At 35.0% G+C, this 15,333-nt stretch overlaps 2 protein-coding genes across 9 annotated transcripts; both read left to right on the plus strand.

Annotated features, from left to right (window-relative positions):
• The first annotated feature begins 718 nt into the window (after nt 1-718).
• Nucleotides 719-5,252, plus strand: LOC111385187. 6 transcript variants are annotated; one of them, XM_023009588.1, is made up of 3 exons: nt 719-963; nt 1,455-1,500; nt 5,087-5,252. In XM_023009588.1, exons 1-3 carry the CDS (start codon nt 759-761, stop codon nt 5,103-5,105), a joined length of 270 nt encoding a protein of 89 aa, XP_022865356.1. In that variant the 5' UTR covers nt 719-758; the 3' UTR covers nt 5,106-5,252. The 6 variants fall into 6 exon arrangements, with proteins under 6 accessions (XP_022865356.1, XP_022865336.1, XP_022865343.1 ...); XM_023009568.1 differs by lacking the exon at nt 5,087-5,252 and adding an exon at nt 3,140-4,574; XM_023009575.1 differs by lacking the exon at nt 5,087-5,252 and adding an exon at nt 4,003-4,574.
• A 1,086-nt stretch (nt 5,253-6,338) lies between these two features.
• On the plus strand, nt 6,339-14,104 carry LOC111385167 (ras-related protein RABA4c-like). 3 transcript variants are annotated; one of them, XM_023009550.1, is made up of 2 exons: nt 6,339-6,673; nt 13,407-14,104. In XM_023009550.1, the coding sequence occupies exons 1-2, from the start codon at nt 6,444-6,446 to the stop codon at nt 13,849-13,851; spliced, it is 675 nt and encodes a 224-aa protein (XP_022865318.1). In that variant the 5' UTR covers nt 6,339-6,443; the 3' UTR covers nt 13,852-14,104. The 3 variants fall into 3 exon arrangements, with proteins under 3 accessions (XP_022865318.1, XP_022865323.1, XP_022865311.1); XM_023009555.1 differs by having other exon boundaries at nt 13,431-14,104; XM_023009543.1 differs by having other exon boundaries at nt 6,348-6,673; nt 13,401-14,104.
• The last annotated feature ends 1,229 nt before the right edge of the window (nt 14,105-15,333 follow it).

Genomic DNA, 15,333 nt, shown 5'->3' on the forward strand with positions numbered 1-15,333 from the left:
AGTGACTAATTAAATTGTTAATTTGTGACCATATTATATGAATATGCGACCTAAATATATTTAATAAATAAGTAAATAAATAAAATTATAAATAAATTTTAATAAAAATCTAATTTTTGGAGTTTTAAACTCATTTTCTTAATTTTGAAATATGTCATATTTAAATTCTTACTTATGAAATTTTCCTTTAAAAAAATTCATTCAAACCCAATATAAAATTATATTCAGCCAAACATATGCAAACCCAATCCAAAGTCAATCCAACCCATTAAAAAATTCATTCCAACCCAATCTAGAATTAAATCCAGCCAAATTTATGGACGCCCAATCTAAAATTAATCCAACCCATTAAAAATTCATTCCAACCCAACCCGTTTGGCCTTCATTTTGTGCAAAAATTAATGGGTGGAATAATTTTTTTTTTTTTAAATGAGTGGTTGAAAGAAAAAGAAATTTTTTTGGTTTATGTGTAATATTATTTTATAAAAAATTGTGTAATGAAAAATAAGGGAGAGAAAAATGAAAAGTAATGGAACGAGGATACCAAATCTAACCCAATTTATGCAAACCCAATTGAAAATTAAGGTCTCATTTGGTATTCAATTTTTAAGAATGCAAGAGATAGAATGTCAATAATAGTGACTTCTTATCATGAATAACGAACATATTTTTTATTTTTGTGGTCAAATAAATGTAAATCAAACGGGGCTAAATCGAACTATCAAGTATCTAGAACAGCACCAGTTTTCTATTTTCAAATGACAATTTCTTTCAGAATGACCAAAACTGTGGTGGTTAAGTCGATATCGTGCAGTGGTGAAGAATCCGAGACAGTAGTCTTTAACTTGATGAATCAAAGGAGGGCTATGCCTATGACGCTAGAAATTGATGTTTCTTTTTCTCTGAGGATGAATTGTGGGGATCTTGCCAGGCAAACTACTTCCTCGCCTGGATTTTTCAATGGTAAATACATATTGCTTGAAATTTGTTTGTGCTGGTTTAGTTTAGTTAATTAGAACTCTTTTTGTTTGCATAATTTGTGTATTATCTGTGCAAAAGGATGTTTCTTTTGGTTGGTAGATAGGGTTGACTTTCAGCTTTATTTGGGTATAGAAAAAGACTGGAACAGGAGGAAAAAAAAAAAAAGGAAAGAAATTTTACATATACATTTCTCCGTTTTTGTTAAACATAAAGAGAGCTGAAAAAGAAGAAATATCTTGGGAAGTTTTTTCTACATCTTTTTTCTTTTTGGGGTTGGTAATGTTGGTAACTCCAGATGCGACAGGAGAAGAAGGTAAATCTTACATTATCAAGCCTATTCTGCAGAGACATGGACACTATTATGTGTCAAAAGTTGCACTGCGGGATCTGTTTGGTAGATTTGCCGCACTAAAAAATTCTCTTCCATCCCATAATCGTAAAATAGAAATTGATTCTTCTTATATTGTTCGTAGGCAGCAAGAAGAAGAGAGTAATGTGGAGGAGGCTGAAGTTGAAAAGGTAATAAAATAGTCGGTTGATGACTACATATGCATTGGCATATTTAGATCAATTTAAGATGATTTTGAAGAGTAATTGCAGGAATTTACTAAATTAATGTTCTAATTTTCATTGGTAGAGATTTTGAAGTGAATAATGCTAAGTTGAAAAGGTGATAAAATAGTCAGTTGATGACTACAAATGCAGTGGCTTGTTTAGATCAATTTAAGATGATTTTGAAGGGTAATTGTGGGAATTTACTAAATTAGTCTTCTAAATTTCATTGGTAGAGTTTTGAATTGAATAATACTATTTGCATTCACATACTATTGCAGCCGTCTTACGTAGCATATATGTGATGGTTAGTGATTTGATATATGAGGTAAGAAAAAAATTACCACATTAATAAATCAAATCACAAACTGTAATTTAGGATGTCACATAGGGCGACTATCGGAGTGAGCGACTATGAATATGATTACTTTTTTGAAGTGTATTAAAGAGAATTTCCTTTGATTTTAGCTTTTAGACGGGGATCATTTGTCCTATTTATAGGCATTACAACAAGTATGTTGACCGTCTAATGTCACATCAGCTATAGTGTCGACCTTAAAGTATATGTCATTGCCCAAATTTGAGAATTTTGATTGGTTGTTGAGGTCGGTCATGCATGTCATCATGCTACCTAGGTTGTAGCTGTGGCCTTGGTCATGATTACCTGTTACCTAGGTAATTATTATTATTTTTTTGATTGGTAGAAGATGAGATGTTGATGCCATGTGTCACTTGTTGCTTTGGGAGTCATTTGGGAGATATGTGTTCATGATTGCAATGATGATGTTTTTGGATGATGCCGCAATAGACTGAGCTGAGTGATTTCCTAGTCCATCCTTTTTTGCGATAGTTAGCTTCTTTTTTACATCCAATTCATCATTGTCATGTGCCATTTAATACACCTCATTCATGAAACTACTTATGATTGACCAACTTCCAAAAAGGAATCTTACGATTCCGAGTTGAGAAATGAAGGTTCGAACTTTACGAAGAGTAAACGTCTAGATCTTAGAGAATATTTGTAGGTGTTTGCACTCACGACCACCTCTAACCCACTACAAATTAAGGAGAGCTAAAAAAGATGCTATCTCAAAGAAGATGGACTAGGAGATCGTCAGGGTAGCTCGACGTTGTCGCCTTCATCCAAAAATATTATCATTGCAATTCTAAATACATGTCTCCCAAATAACGTCATCACCACGGACGACCACTTCCAAAGCGACAGCATCAACACCTCATCCTCCACCAATCAGAGACAAGCAATGATTATCTAGATGACATTTAATCATGACTTAGGCACAAATATGAATTAGTTAGTATGATGGTCTTCATGACCAACCTCAGCAGTTGATCAGAATTTTCAAATCTGGACAGTGGCACACACTTCTAGGTCGGCACTGTAATTGATGTGATATTAGGTGATCAATTTGCTTATTGTAAGGCTTATAAATAGGACAAATGGTCTCCTCCTAAAGGCCGAGATTAAGGGAATTATCTCTAATACACATCAAAATCTATGTCAATAAAATTAGCTACTATTTAGTAACTCCTGCAATTATTCTAAAAAGCGTCTTAAGTCGATCTGAATTTTCTACGTCATTTTTAGTCATCAACATGGGCAATTGATAGTGCCAGGCTTCACCCTTCTCCTTCTCCTGCTCCAGAAGATGAAGACGAAGATGAAAGCAGTGAAGAATAAGATGACATTGTTAAGGGTGATAGCTAGGATTATCGAAAAAAGGGTAAAAGGAAATGATTAGTGCTTGCAAAAGGCATATCAAATTATGCCATTATGTTATTTTCAATATTAGATTATAGAAGTAACTATATAATTAATTGTTATCACGGATGGTTTGTCATGATTTCTTATAGGCAAAATTATTTTGATGATGTAATTAATGGACATAGATTCTGTGATTCTGCTCTGTTGCGGCACTCGTTTGATGCCTAAATTTAGTTTAGCTAAGAGATAAATCTAACAGAGATTAGAGGGAGTGTTGCTAGGTAAGGGAACGATCGTTCTTCAATTGTAGAGCAAGCAGCCTTTCACATCCTCTTTCAGAAAATGTTTCGGATTAGAAAATCATATTATTTTTTCTCAATTCAGCCCTAAATCCACAGTTGCATATTTAATACGCAATGCACTGCCAAGTCCTCTACTTCATGATGGTGGCACGAATGATTGATGATTAGGTTTCTGCTCGAATGATGGATAAACGAAAAAGGATTCATATGCACATGTCATTGTACATTGGTGTCTGTAAAACTGACAATTGATTTGTTATTCTGTTTGACCTGTTTCGGTTGTTATTGATGTCATGTGATGATGGCTTTTGTTTCTTAGATAAAAAGTTGAGACCTTTTCTTCTAGGATACACATCACGTTGATTTTCAGACAATGAAATTGTACTACCATAGGCTAATGCTACTTTCCCTCATCTTTTGTTCATATACTGAATCTATTATCAGACATTGTGTAGTATCAAGCAGGGTTTTGTGTTTGCAAAAAGAAGGGAGAAACATTGGTTAAGGAATTCTCTCCAGTTCCATTTCTCAAGTCTTAGTTACTTAAAAGTGTATATCAACCGTGATGGAATAGCGCGTACTAAATCATTTCCAGAATTAGTTTACGTCATAAGGTATGGCAGAATGGCTTCTCGGAATTGGCAGAAGAAAAATATATATAAGATTTGAATGTTTCAAGTTCTGAATTAATCATATAAATGTCAATAATTCATATTTTATTCCCTTTCTTTTTGATTGCCATTGATTCCACAATTTATTTGCATAACAGTGTACCTTTCTTCTCTTTCCTCGCTCTCGTGCAATTGGTATCCGATCAATATCTTTGTATAAGTTCTAACTTTCCCGGAATGTCTATCAAGAATTCACTTGTGTTTCTTTTCTTGATCATCAAGTTGCATGCGTTTAGATTGTACATGATCAAACTTATCCTGAATGCCCATCAAGATAGAGTTTTTCACTCGCTTGTGATAATCAAGTTGTACGCATTTATTTTATTGAGAGAATGTGTAGCTCGACGTTGTCGCCTTCATCCAAAAATATCATCATTACAATTCTAAATACATGTCTCCCAAATAACGTCATCACCACGGACGACCACTTCCAAAGCGATAGCATCAACACCTCATTCTCCACCAATCAGAGACAAGCAATGATTATCTAGATGATATTTAATCATGACTTAGGCACAAATATGAATTAGTTAGTATGATGGTCTTCATGGCCAACTTCAGCAGCTGATCAGAATTTTCAAATCTGGATAGTGGCACATACTTCTAGGTCGACACTGTAATTGATGTGATATTAGGTGATCAATTTGCTTATTGTAAGGCTTATAAATAGGGGCTAAAGTAAATAGTTTGTACTGAATTCTAATATTAAATTTTTTAGTTTTGCTATAGGTACATTAAATTTGACATCACAAATGGCATTATTTGACGTGGCAATACTTTTGATTTTAATAATATTTATTTAAATAAATGACACAATTTTTCACACATCACACAATATCATTCATAATGTCATCCAGGAGCGTACAACTAGCATGATTATTCAGGTGGTTAGCAAGTGTATATGGAGTGATTGGCACAAAAGCTTTCCCGGGGTCTGTCTTGACATGGTGAGGGCTTTGGCTTTAGGAGAAGGGATTGGTCCCTGCACAAGAAGGTTGATTTTGTTCACTCAGTTATTAGATCTGGCCCTGTCGGGATCTCAGCGTCATATTTATTGTGAAGAATAATTCTGAATTCTGGCAAATTTGCTTTTGGAATTGACAATGACGACAACAACAATTCTGCAATGCCAAGAACAAATCAACATGAACTTTTTTGTTTAAGACCTTAGTTTTGTTTATTTTGTTAAACCAACGAACATTTTTTTTATTAATCTTTTAATTTAATATTGCTATAAGTACATGGTTTCATAATAACGGATTGAACTTGATTAGACAAGACTTGACTAGAGCATGATTTGAATCATGGGAGCTTGAATTACAAGGATCTTGGATTTTCCAAATAACTCCATTTACTTGAAAGGGTATTTAAATTTAATCAAGTTAGAGCGAGCAACACCTAAAGATTGAACTAGATAGAAGGCAGGCAAAAAATATTGAGACTATTTATACATTAATACGGGTTGTCTCTAAACCCTACTTGCCTCGACAATTGTACATGAGTTTTTATCTCCTCATTTTTTCTTTGTATATTTACAAGAATTAGTATCTCATCATTTTTTACTTTTGTATTTTTTGCATACATTTTGAGTAGTCGTCAATTTTATGTCCCTTTATCGTATTCATTTACGGTCTATTGAAATCATTGTAAGATGATCCTAATTCATTCCATCCTGTTTTGATGGAGTTTAAAAACATGCTACGACTTTAGTGCTTTATTAAAATAAAAATAACAAAAAATGTAGCATTAATGTGTGTTTCTTAATGTGCCTCAAGTTTTGAAAATTTAATCACCATTTATGAAAATAAATGTAAAATGTTGAACATAAAAGGATTTTTTGTTTTCTAAATTAAAAAAAATGAAATTATTAAAGTTAGAGTTTGTTTGGTACAACTTAAAATCAATTAAAATCAATTTTTTTTATCGTTATTTCACTATTCCATCTGTTATTTTTTAATTTTTCTTTCATAGGTAGAATTAACTTTATCTCTAATCGTCAAAAATTAATTATCAAAATTCATACAAACAAGAACTATATAGTAATGTAATATACGAATCATTAACTGCCACGTGGCAAATAGCATCATTCATGATGAAAACATTAGTCAAACAGATTCAAACTTTGTGCTTTTTATTATAGTCACGCAGGATCATTTTATTTGATACAATTTCTTGTGCCTTTTTCAGGATTGATTGAGGGGGGTTTTATGAGAGATGTCGAATCTATACAGAGGGGATTTCAATTCCAAAATCGATTACGTGTTCAAGATCGTATTGATCGGCGATTCAGCAGTGGGGAAATCGCAACTTTTGGCGCGATATGCAAGGAATGAATTTAGTTTGGACTCAAAAGCCACTATTGGAGTTGAATTCCAGACGCGAACACTTGAAATTGATCACAAAACTGTCAAGGCTCAGATTTGGGATACAGCTGGCCAAGAAAGGTAATTATTTTGATAGTTGATTCATGGTTTCTGATTGCATAATTATGTCTCGATTTTGTTCAGTTGAGACTTGCATTTTCTTCGTCAGGCCGATACATCGATAATTTTACTTTTTTATTATTTACTTAAGTAGTTTATTAGATACTTATTGTGATGCATTTTGAGCGACTTCTAAGTTTGAAAAGTGATTGGTGATCGGGCCTTTACTTCAACAATTCGTTCAATTAACAGAGAAACCAAGTGCATGTTGAATCGAGCTAAATTTGGTTGAAAACACAACACTGCAGAGTTTTCCCTTGTGATCATCTGTATGGGATAGGACTATCATCTGGCTACATTTATATAACATTTAGACGGTCTGCAGTTGGAATATAAGAAGGGAGAATTGAGCCTATGTTTTAGATCATTTTCTTTTATGCAATCCATGATATAACCAAGCTAACTTTGTTGAAGCATTTTAATCAATTTTTTGCACATCACTTTTGTTTAATTCATTCTTATGTTCCCTCACAAATTTTTTTTTTTTTTTTCTGGAGTGGGGCTTAAACTTTCTGTCAAACTATATACACATCTTTTGAGTTCCGACTAAATATACTAAAAGCTTGAAAATAGTTATTTGTAAATTAGCTGAAGAGATTCTAACACTTACCAAATTTTTCTCTGTTATCTTCACTTTTTGCTGCCAAGTTCAGCAATGAGTCACCATCTTTGCTGGTAGTAGTGTTTCATCTTATGACGATTATGATGTCCAAATGCCACAGCAAGTGCTAGTTGTCCTTGTGCTATTAGTTGGTCAACAAGTTCAGAATCATTTAAAACATTTTACCTACAGTGCTGATAAAGTTGAACTGGTTATTATAGCAACAAGGAACTTGATGTTTTGTCCAGGTTGTATGTGTGTGCATTATTTATTTAGAAATGAGGACTTGTAGAAGATGGTACACAGAATTAGGAGCAGATTGAAGGAAATAAAGAAGTGGAATAAGGGTTTTATGTGATTGGAAGATACTCATGAAGGTAAAATGCAAGTTAATGAGAATGTTAAGATAGATGTTTGGGTAAACTAGAATGAGAGAAAAAAAGATGGCATGAATGATCTGTAAATTAAGGTAATCATGAATTAGGTGGCATGCCTTACGCAGACACTTTAGAAGCTCTTGCCAAACGGAATAGTGAAATTAGATTCATTCAATTTGACCCCATGTCATGTGGAATAAGGCTTAGCTTGTTGCCGTAATTTGAAGGGGGGCGAGGGGGGGGGGGGGGGTCGGGTTTTTTTTTCAGGATTTCTTGATTACATGTCAACAAGATGGATGAACTTATGGAAGATGTTTTAGGGCAAAAGGAACTCTTCTGCCTCTCCTGTATCTGGGTTTGGCATTTGTTTGTGTGTTATGTTTTGTTGGTGAACTAACTACCCCTTTTATCACAGAAGAAGACAGTAAAGGGAAAAGTTTGTTTTCATATCATGTTTTTCTTACAGTACAAATCGGTGAAATCACTCGCTAAGTCACTATCTCACTACCAACTGAAACAGAAGCCCACAACTGACTTAATCCAATCGTTCAACCCCCTTTAGCAAATTTTGATGTTCAACTGGCTGCAACTAGTCTGCAGCCTCAGCTCTTTAAGGAATACTCCGGAGCAATCTTCTCCACGAGCTCATTTCTTTGTTTTTTGCTCAGAGTTCTTTCCTTCCTTTCTACACTGTTTTTCTCTTTTCTACAGTGGTGTGTTTGCGTCATCATTTTGAAGGGGGTTAGTTTAATCATCTACAGTTATAATAGACTGGATTAATTAATTTGCATGGGCATTCATGATATATTTCCAAAGATGAATTGTTGGCAATATTTTGTGGCTTGTGGTGTGAAAAATATATATAGGTAATTTAAAAATGTGACATAAGGGGTATGGCTAGTCTCAGGTAGACAGCTTTTATGGGGTGTAGGCCTCCCAAAAGGTAACGGAGGCGACTCTGGGTAGATCTTTGATTTGTAAAACTATCCAAAATCGAATGTAGCCTTTCCTGAGACGTGGCCCCTAGGCCCCTGCTAGGGGGAAAGAAGAGTGGGTATGGGGGCTTCTTTCGGGGCTTCCTTCGCTTGACTATTTAGCTTACTTAGGAGAGAGAAAATAGCATGACAAGAATATTGTTGGTATGTGCCATCACACACGTCCGTTACTCTTTAGGAGGCATCCGCTTTATGCATTTTTATATGTAAATACACCCTAGGTTGTACAAAAAGTTTTGCTGCATATCATTCTAAAATTAGAGGCAACAATTTTTATGACAAAAAGCATAAAGGACTGTTTCTACAGAGTATTCTATCACACAAATGGGATTTCACTATCTTTAAACGTGCCTGTAAAACTCTTTTACATTCTCTCAGTAGCTATTTGGCTGGTCGACCATGTGGTCACCATATTACTTATTATTATGCGGATTTAATTCTCTTTTCAGGAAGAGAAAAAAAGAAGAAGTAAAATATGTGCATATCTCAATTGTTCTATATATATAATGTACATAAACGTATAAAAAGAGGCAAATGGTGCACCTGCTTATATTCAACATCTATTTCCAAGCTATATTTCTTTGGGATGCCTTGAAGAATTTTCTCAATATTAAATAACAAATTACAATATATATTAGACCCAGAATTTTGTTGAAAATTAGTTCTGTTAAATTTGCTGAATTTGAATAGTTCTGCAACGTTTATTGGTTGATTGACCTTCACATATTATGAGAATATATAAATGCATGGATGCAGGATATGAGAAACATCTAATCTCTCTGTGCAGAATATTTGGTGGAAATGATGAGTGAGAAAAATCAACTGAGGTTTCCACTGTATAAGATAATTGACATGTATCTACTTGGATATAAGAGTATTAAAGATTCAATTTCATATCCTGATTGTCTTCATGTGAGTTCAACTACAAACTTCATTTATTTCAAAGTTCATTCTTTTCATTTAATATGCATTTGGGATTTTTTTTTTTAAAGGGTTTGGCATGGTTTTAAAATTGAGTATCTATATGAAAAATTTACTGAGCCCCTGTTTGGTAAATTTCTTTTAGAACTCATTTTTAACCATCCATTCTCTCAGTAAAATAATTTTGCAAGTGAACCAATAACTTTTCTGTACTTTGGAACCATACATTCACCAAAAAATGTTATCACTTTTCACAAAATAGATTTTTAAAAATCTACATCAAATAGGCGCTGAATATCACTTTATTCGTCTCCATGAATTGATCCTCAAATTCATCACGGAATGTGGTCTGAGGATTTTCTAGTTCAAGTTTCGTGTGTTTTATTCAGATTTTGGTCTTTATGTCTCTTGATGGGAAAATTGATATCTTTTATTTAATTTATCAGTGCTGTTCATAAAAAGTTTGAAGTCATATGAATGAAATACGTCTCCAGTGACAAGTTATTGACCGTATTGTCTACTGATCGTACCGAAAGATGGAGCTCACTTGAATTTGAGCTTTGACTAACACAATCTTGTATAGAAAAAGATAGTACAATATAATCTGATTCGTGTAAAAATGTTTATTTCTCAAAAATATTTTATCACATAAGAGGATGTGGCTTTCCCCGTTAACAAGGTTGGTGGCGGCCTCCTTCCTTCTTCAGTGCTGTCTATCTATCTTCCTGTCTCTATAATTTAAGATAATTTAGAATCCATTAACATTCAACATTAAGCTACTCTGCATTGGTGAGATTGTATAATCTAATGTGGATTGGACTTCGGGGCCTGAATTTATTCTGGGGCCTTCTATGGGGGAAAAAAAATTCATGTAATTCACTAAAGCCTATTCTAGCCAAGATTCTAGCCAAGATGCACAGCAAGCTTTGCGGCTAAACCTATAGCAACTGCAAGGCACAAATTAACATTTGAAAACTTCCGGCAAAATATTGTTTAAGAAAAAAATATCTCATTCTAAAAGTGAAATGTTAATTAAAAGTATTGGAAATAGATGCACTAATTGACCTATGTAGAGACTCATGACGGACTTCGGGGCCTGAATTTATTCTGGGGCCTTCTATGGGGGAAAAAAAATTCATGTAATTTACTAAAGCCTATTCTAGCCAAGATTCTAGCCAAGATGCACAGCAAGCTTTGCGGCTAAACCTATAGCAACTGCAAGGCACAAATTAACATTTGAAAACTTCCGGCAAAATATTGTTTAAGAAAAAATATCTCATTCTAAAAGTGAAATGTTAATTAAAAGTATTGGAAATAGATGCACTAATTGACCTATGTAGAGACTCATGATCAGTTAAGTAGAATCAGGCCCTTAATTTTACAATTTTAATGCGATGTTAAACTTGAAATGTTAGTCTATGTCCTATCTTAATAAAGGAGTGGCATTGGCCTCCTGTCCCATTTTTGGCCCCATCATATTGGTCAATTGTTTGTCAAGGCTCCGCTTCAATTTTGTATTACTTCTGTATTGACAAGGCAAAGGAGCTTGGAGCAACGGAGTGGTGGTTGTGGTGTTGTTGGTCCTTATATTTTCCATTTTAAAGTTATAATGCTTATTATGTCTTGTGTTTTGTCTAAATTAGCTGTTATCGATACAATTGAAGTGATTTTTTTTGCAATTTTTCTTTTTTTTGAAGTTTAAACTATCGCTTCCCCCCCCCCCCCCCTTTTTTTTTTTTTTTTTTTTTTAAAATAAAAATTTTATTTGCGAATAATAATTGATCCAAGAATAGGCCCCAAACAAGGAGAGGATTTTGGTGATGACTTTATAAAACACATTGCAACAAGCAGTTTGCTTATAATCTCCCATGGAAGTAGAGTGATTTGTCTTAGATACTAATGCAATAACCGTGTAGTTAGTTTGCTTAAGGAGAGTCCTCGATGCAAAGAATTCTGCAATTGCCTCCATGAACTCATTACCAACAATATCCCAAGACTTCTTGAAGAAGCATGAAGTATATTCATCCAGTCCCAATGACTTGTCATCTCCAATACTAAAAAGAGCATCTTTGATTTCTTGCTTTGAATCTCAAACAAGCATCATAGCATTTTCCTCCGATAATATGGGTCCACTTCTTAAAATTTCAACATTAAAGGGCTGTCCAAAACAGCCTTGTCCCAACAGTTCACTGTAAAAGTGAATGAATTCATCCGCTACCTTTTCTTGAGAAGTTTGAGAAATTACAATCTCTTGGAATGTAGTTCCTTTTAATATTTATCTTGACCAACGAGTGGAGAAAATTTGTACACTTGTCACTATTCTTCAAGTGCACACACTTTGCTTGTTGATAATAGAAGCTCCTTTCTGCTTCACAAAGAATCATAGCTTCTTTTCTCAGTCGTGATACATCACTCTTTAGTTGGATATTACTTGGGTCACCATGCAATTCCACTTGTACCAATTCCAATTTCTTTGAGGCAAAATTTGCCCTCGAAGAAATATGTGTGCAGTGTTTATCACTGAACTTCTTAAGCACTCCTTTAAGACTTTGTAGTTTCTTACAAAGTGAGAATTGTTTTGATCCCCAAACAACTTGATTCCAACTATTAGATAGCACATCATGGAAATCTTCATGGTTCATCCTCATATTAAAGAATTTAAAATGAATGTTTTTGCCTGCAATTTCCTTCAAAATTGATACAACGCAAGGCGAGTGATTGGAAAGGCACCCTGAAAGAAGGAAATTTGCAAAGCTATTAAAACCCCCTTGCATCCAAACTTCATTCACCATGGCTCTATCAAGTTTACTCCAAACAAAGCTATTAGTCCAACTGTAGAAGCACCCAATAGATCTCATATCGATATGTCCGACTCTAAGGCAACAATTTTCCAAGTCTTTCACCTCATAGGGAGTAACATTCGCACCGTTGCATTTTTCATCAAACTTAAGCACATTATTGAAGTCACCCAAAACCAACCATGGCAAAGAGCAATTGAGATCGTACTCCACGATATTATTCCATAGAAGCCCGCGATTCACAATAGTATGGAAAGCATAAACAAAGCTAACAAGGAATGTAAGTGAAGATACCTTACAAGTGATGGGACAATGAATGATGTGCGTTGTATTCTCCAATACTTCCAAGTCGACTTTCATAGCATTCCACAAAACCAAAATCCGGCCAGCTTGATGAATGTGAAAATAAACCAACAAATTTATTCATCATAATTCGGCTCCCCCAACTTTGTTTCCAAAATTTATTTTTTTGCTTTTATAAGGTGATAAATTGCTGAAATACACCAAATTTTTATCAAGAGATTACTCAGTTTCTCATTTTGCTCAACTTGATGAAATCAAATGATATGTGCTGAAAATTAGGGCAATATCTGAATTTTGCTTGAAATATTATGTGTTAATTCAGGTGGAGTTTTGTGTTTTGCTACGAATGTGTGCCTGGCTTGCGGCTACCAAACTTTTGTGCCTTTATTCACTAGGCGCATTATAATTATGTGAACTTCAGTTTAGAGTAGTTTTCAACTCCCTCTGGCATCTTTCAAATGCCAGCCTGATCTTAGTATCTCTTTCGGCGTGTGAAGTTCAATAAATTTGACACATTGGAAGAGGAACCAAATTAATATGTCTTGTGCTCTTTCCTATTGAATTTTTCTTTTCCTGCCTTTTACTCTTTTTTAGTTGCATTTGCAGTATGCCTCTTTTATTGAGCGTGGAGAGTATTTTTTACTAGTGTTTTAATAATTATTCCACTTGATGTTGCAAATTCGGTGACTTAAGATATAGGGCAGTGACTAGTGCATATTACAGAGGTGCAATGGGGGCGATGCTGGTCTATGACATTACGAAGCGTCAATCATTTGATCATGTGGTTAGGTGGTTGGATGAGTTGCGAAGCCATGCTGACAAGAATATTGTTATCATGCTGATAGGCAATAAATCCGATCTGGGAAGCCTTCGAGCTGTACCTGTGGAAGATGCTAAAGAGTTTGCCCAGAGGGAGAACCTATTCTTTATGGAAACATCAGCCCTTGAGGCAACCAATGTGGAACCTGCTTTCCTAAATATCCTGACTGAGATTTATCGCGTTGTCAGCAAGAAAGCCCTTGTGGCCAATGAGGAAGCAGAATCTGGAGGAAATTCATCTCTTCTGAAAGGAACTAAGATCGTTGTTCCTGGCCAGGAGCCATTACCAGCAGAAAGAAAATCCAGCTGTTGTGGATATTCATAGGCCCAATCCTTCACTCTTGGAGTGTATGCTGTTGTATTTGTTCTATCTGCCATATGACACACGAGGTTCATTTCTCTTTTTGTTACAATCAGATTGTCCTTCCACAACATGGACTTCTGGACCGGTTAAAACTTGAAATGAAGTGATTTTGGTGATATATATCGTGCGAAGTTTTGGTATGTAAATCATTCCTTGCCTCAGTGATATGGAAAAAATTGAAACCAAAATATAAATATCAGGGAAAAACTTATCATTCTGATCTACATTAAGATATTGTCATGTGACTTCATTATCTAATCATGATTCTGCAACAGAATGTGATCGAGTAGTTAACTCCTGTGCTTGTAAAAGTAGTGGTTGCATTGTCTTACCAATCATTCTACATGAACATTAAGGTTGACATAACGCGTGACATAATTCTACGTGGCATTCTATCATTAAACAGTTTAAAACACAGTCAGCTTTTCCATTTAATTATCTGCCGCCGCATGCGATTACGAACTTTTAAACCTTCTATTAAATCCTTCTGACAAAGCAATTTTATCCCTAATAGATAACTATACACGGTTTGGCGAGCTTGTTTGAAAAGTTGAGAATACTTTGTAGGCTTGCTTGTGTTGACTATTGAATTATCCAGTGCAACAGTAATGGGATTAATTGAAAGCGACGCAGGTACTTTTACGCACCACCGTCGCCCTATTCCCTCCGGCCACTGCCAATTCCGGAGGGCATGCTCTATTGGAATCCGATGCGCAGTTTACTGCATAGCAATTTCCCGTCCCTCCTGAATGGATGATGGAAATTGGCAAGTTTGTATCCATCCTTAAGGCTGACATCGTAAAAATCTTTTGCGCTATTGAGGGTGAACTCAACTAGTGACACTGGTGGCATACTACTGGCGCCAATACACTGCACAATGCCGCTACAGTCACTGGATTGCAGCTTCAGTTGCCGGATTGGTCGGAAGTACATCCAGTACAAGCGCAGAAGCGGCCCCACCACCCTGAAGGTGCATTGACCGATTGACGGTGGTGGTTTTGGATGGCCCGAGCTGGAAGCCACCATTCATCAGTTGAGGTTTTCCGTGTCCTGGTAAAGTTGGTGGCTATACAGTGTCTGTACATATGTTTGGCAATGTGAAAACTACAGCATTTGCTCCTGGAGAAGATAAAAATCATCAAAGAGTTGGTACATTAAAAAGCAGAAGATTTCGGTTCAGGATAATAAATATTATTAATTTAAGAAATTCCGAACTAGGTGCCAGAATAATGCCACAACCAAATGTGAAGTAGATCAATGTATAAGTTCAGAGAAGCGCAGGATCAACAAATGTGTCTGTGTGAATTTTAGATTAAAGATTATGGCTCCGTTTGAACCTTATTCTTTTCAAAGAAATATATTTTTAAACAGTGATTTGACATCATTTCAATTACACAATCTTCAATAAAGTAATACTACACATAAATTTAAAATTTTTTCTTA

This window comes from Olea europaea, chromosome 3, assembly GCF_002742605.1.
Source record: "Olea europaea var. sylvestris chromosome 3, O_europaea_v1, whole genome shotgun sequence".
Lineage (NCBI taxonomy): Eukaryota > Viridiplantae > Streptophyta > Magnoliopsida > Lamiales > Oleaceae > Olea > Olea europaea.

Coding starts and splice junctions, on each gene's coding strand:
- LOC111385187 (XM_023009561.1), top strand. CDS start 759: ATGACAATTTCTTTCAGAATGACCAAAACTGTGGTGGTTAAGTCGATA. Junction 964..1,454: donor CTCGCCTGGATTTTTCAATG/GTAAATACATAT, acceptor TATTGTTCGTAG/GCAGCAAGAAGAAGAGAGTA. Junction 1,501..4,013: donor AGGAGGCTGAAGTTGAAAAG/GTAATAAAATAG, acceptor GACATTGTGTAG/TATCAAGCAGGGTTTTGTGT.
- LOC111385167 (XM_023009543.1), top strand. CDS start 6,444: ATGTCGAATCTATACAGAGGGGATTTCAATTCCAAAATCGATTACGTG. Junction 6,674..13,400: donor GATACAGCTGGCCAAGAAAG/GTAATTATTTTG, acceptor CGGTGACTTAAG/ATATAGGGCAGTGACTAGTG.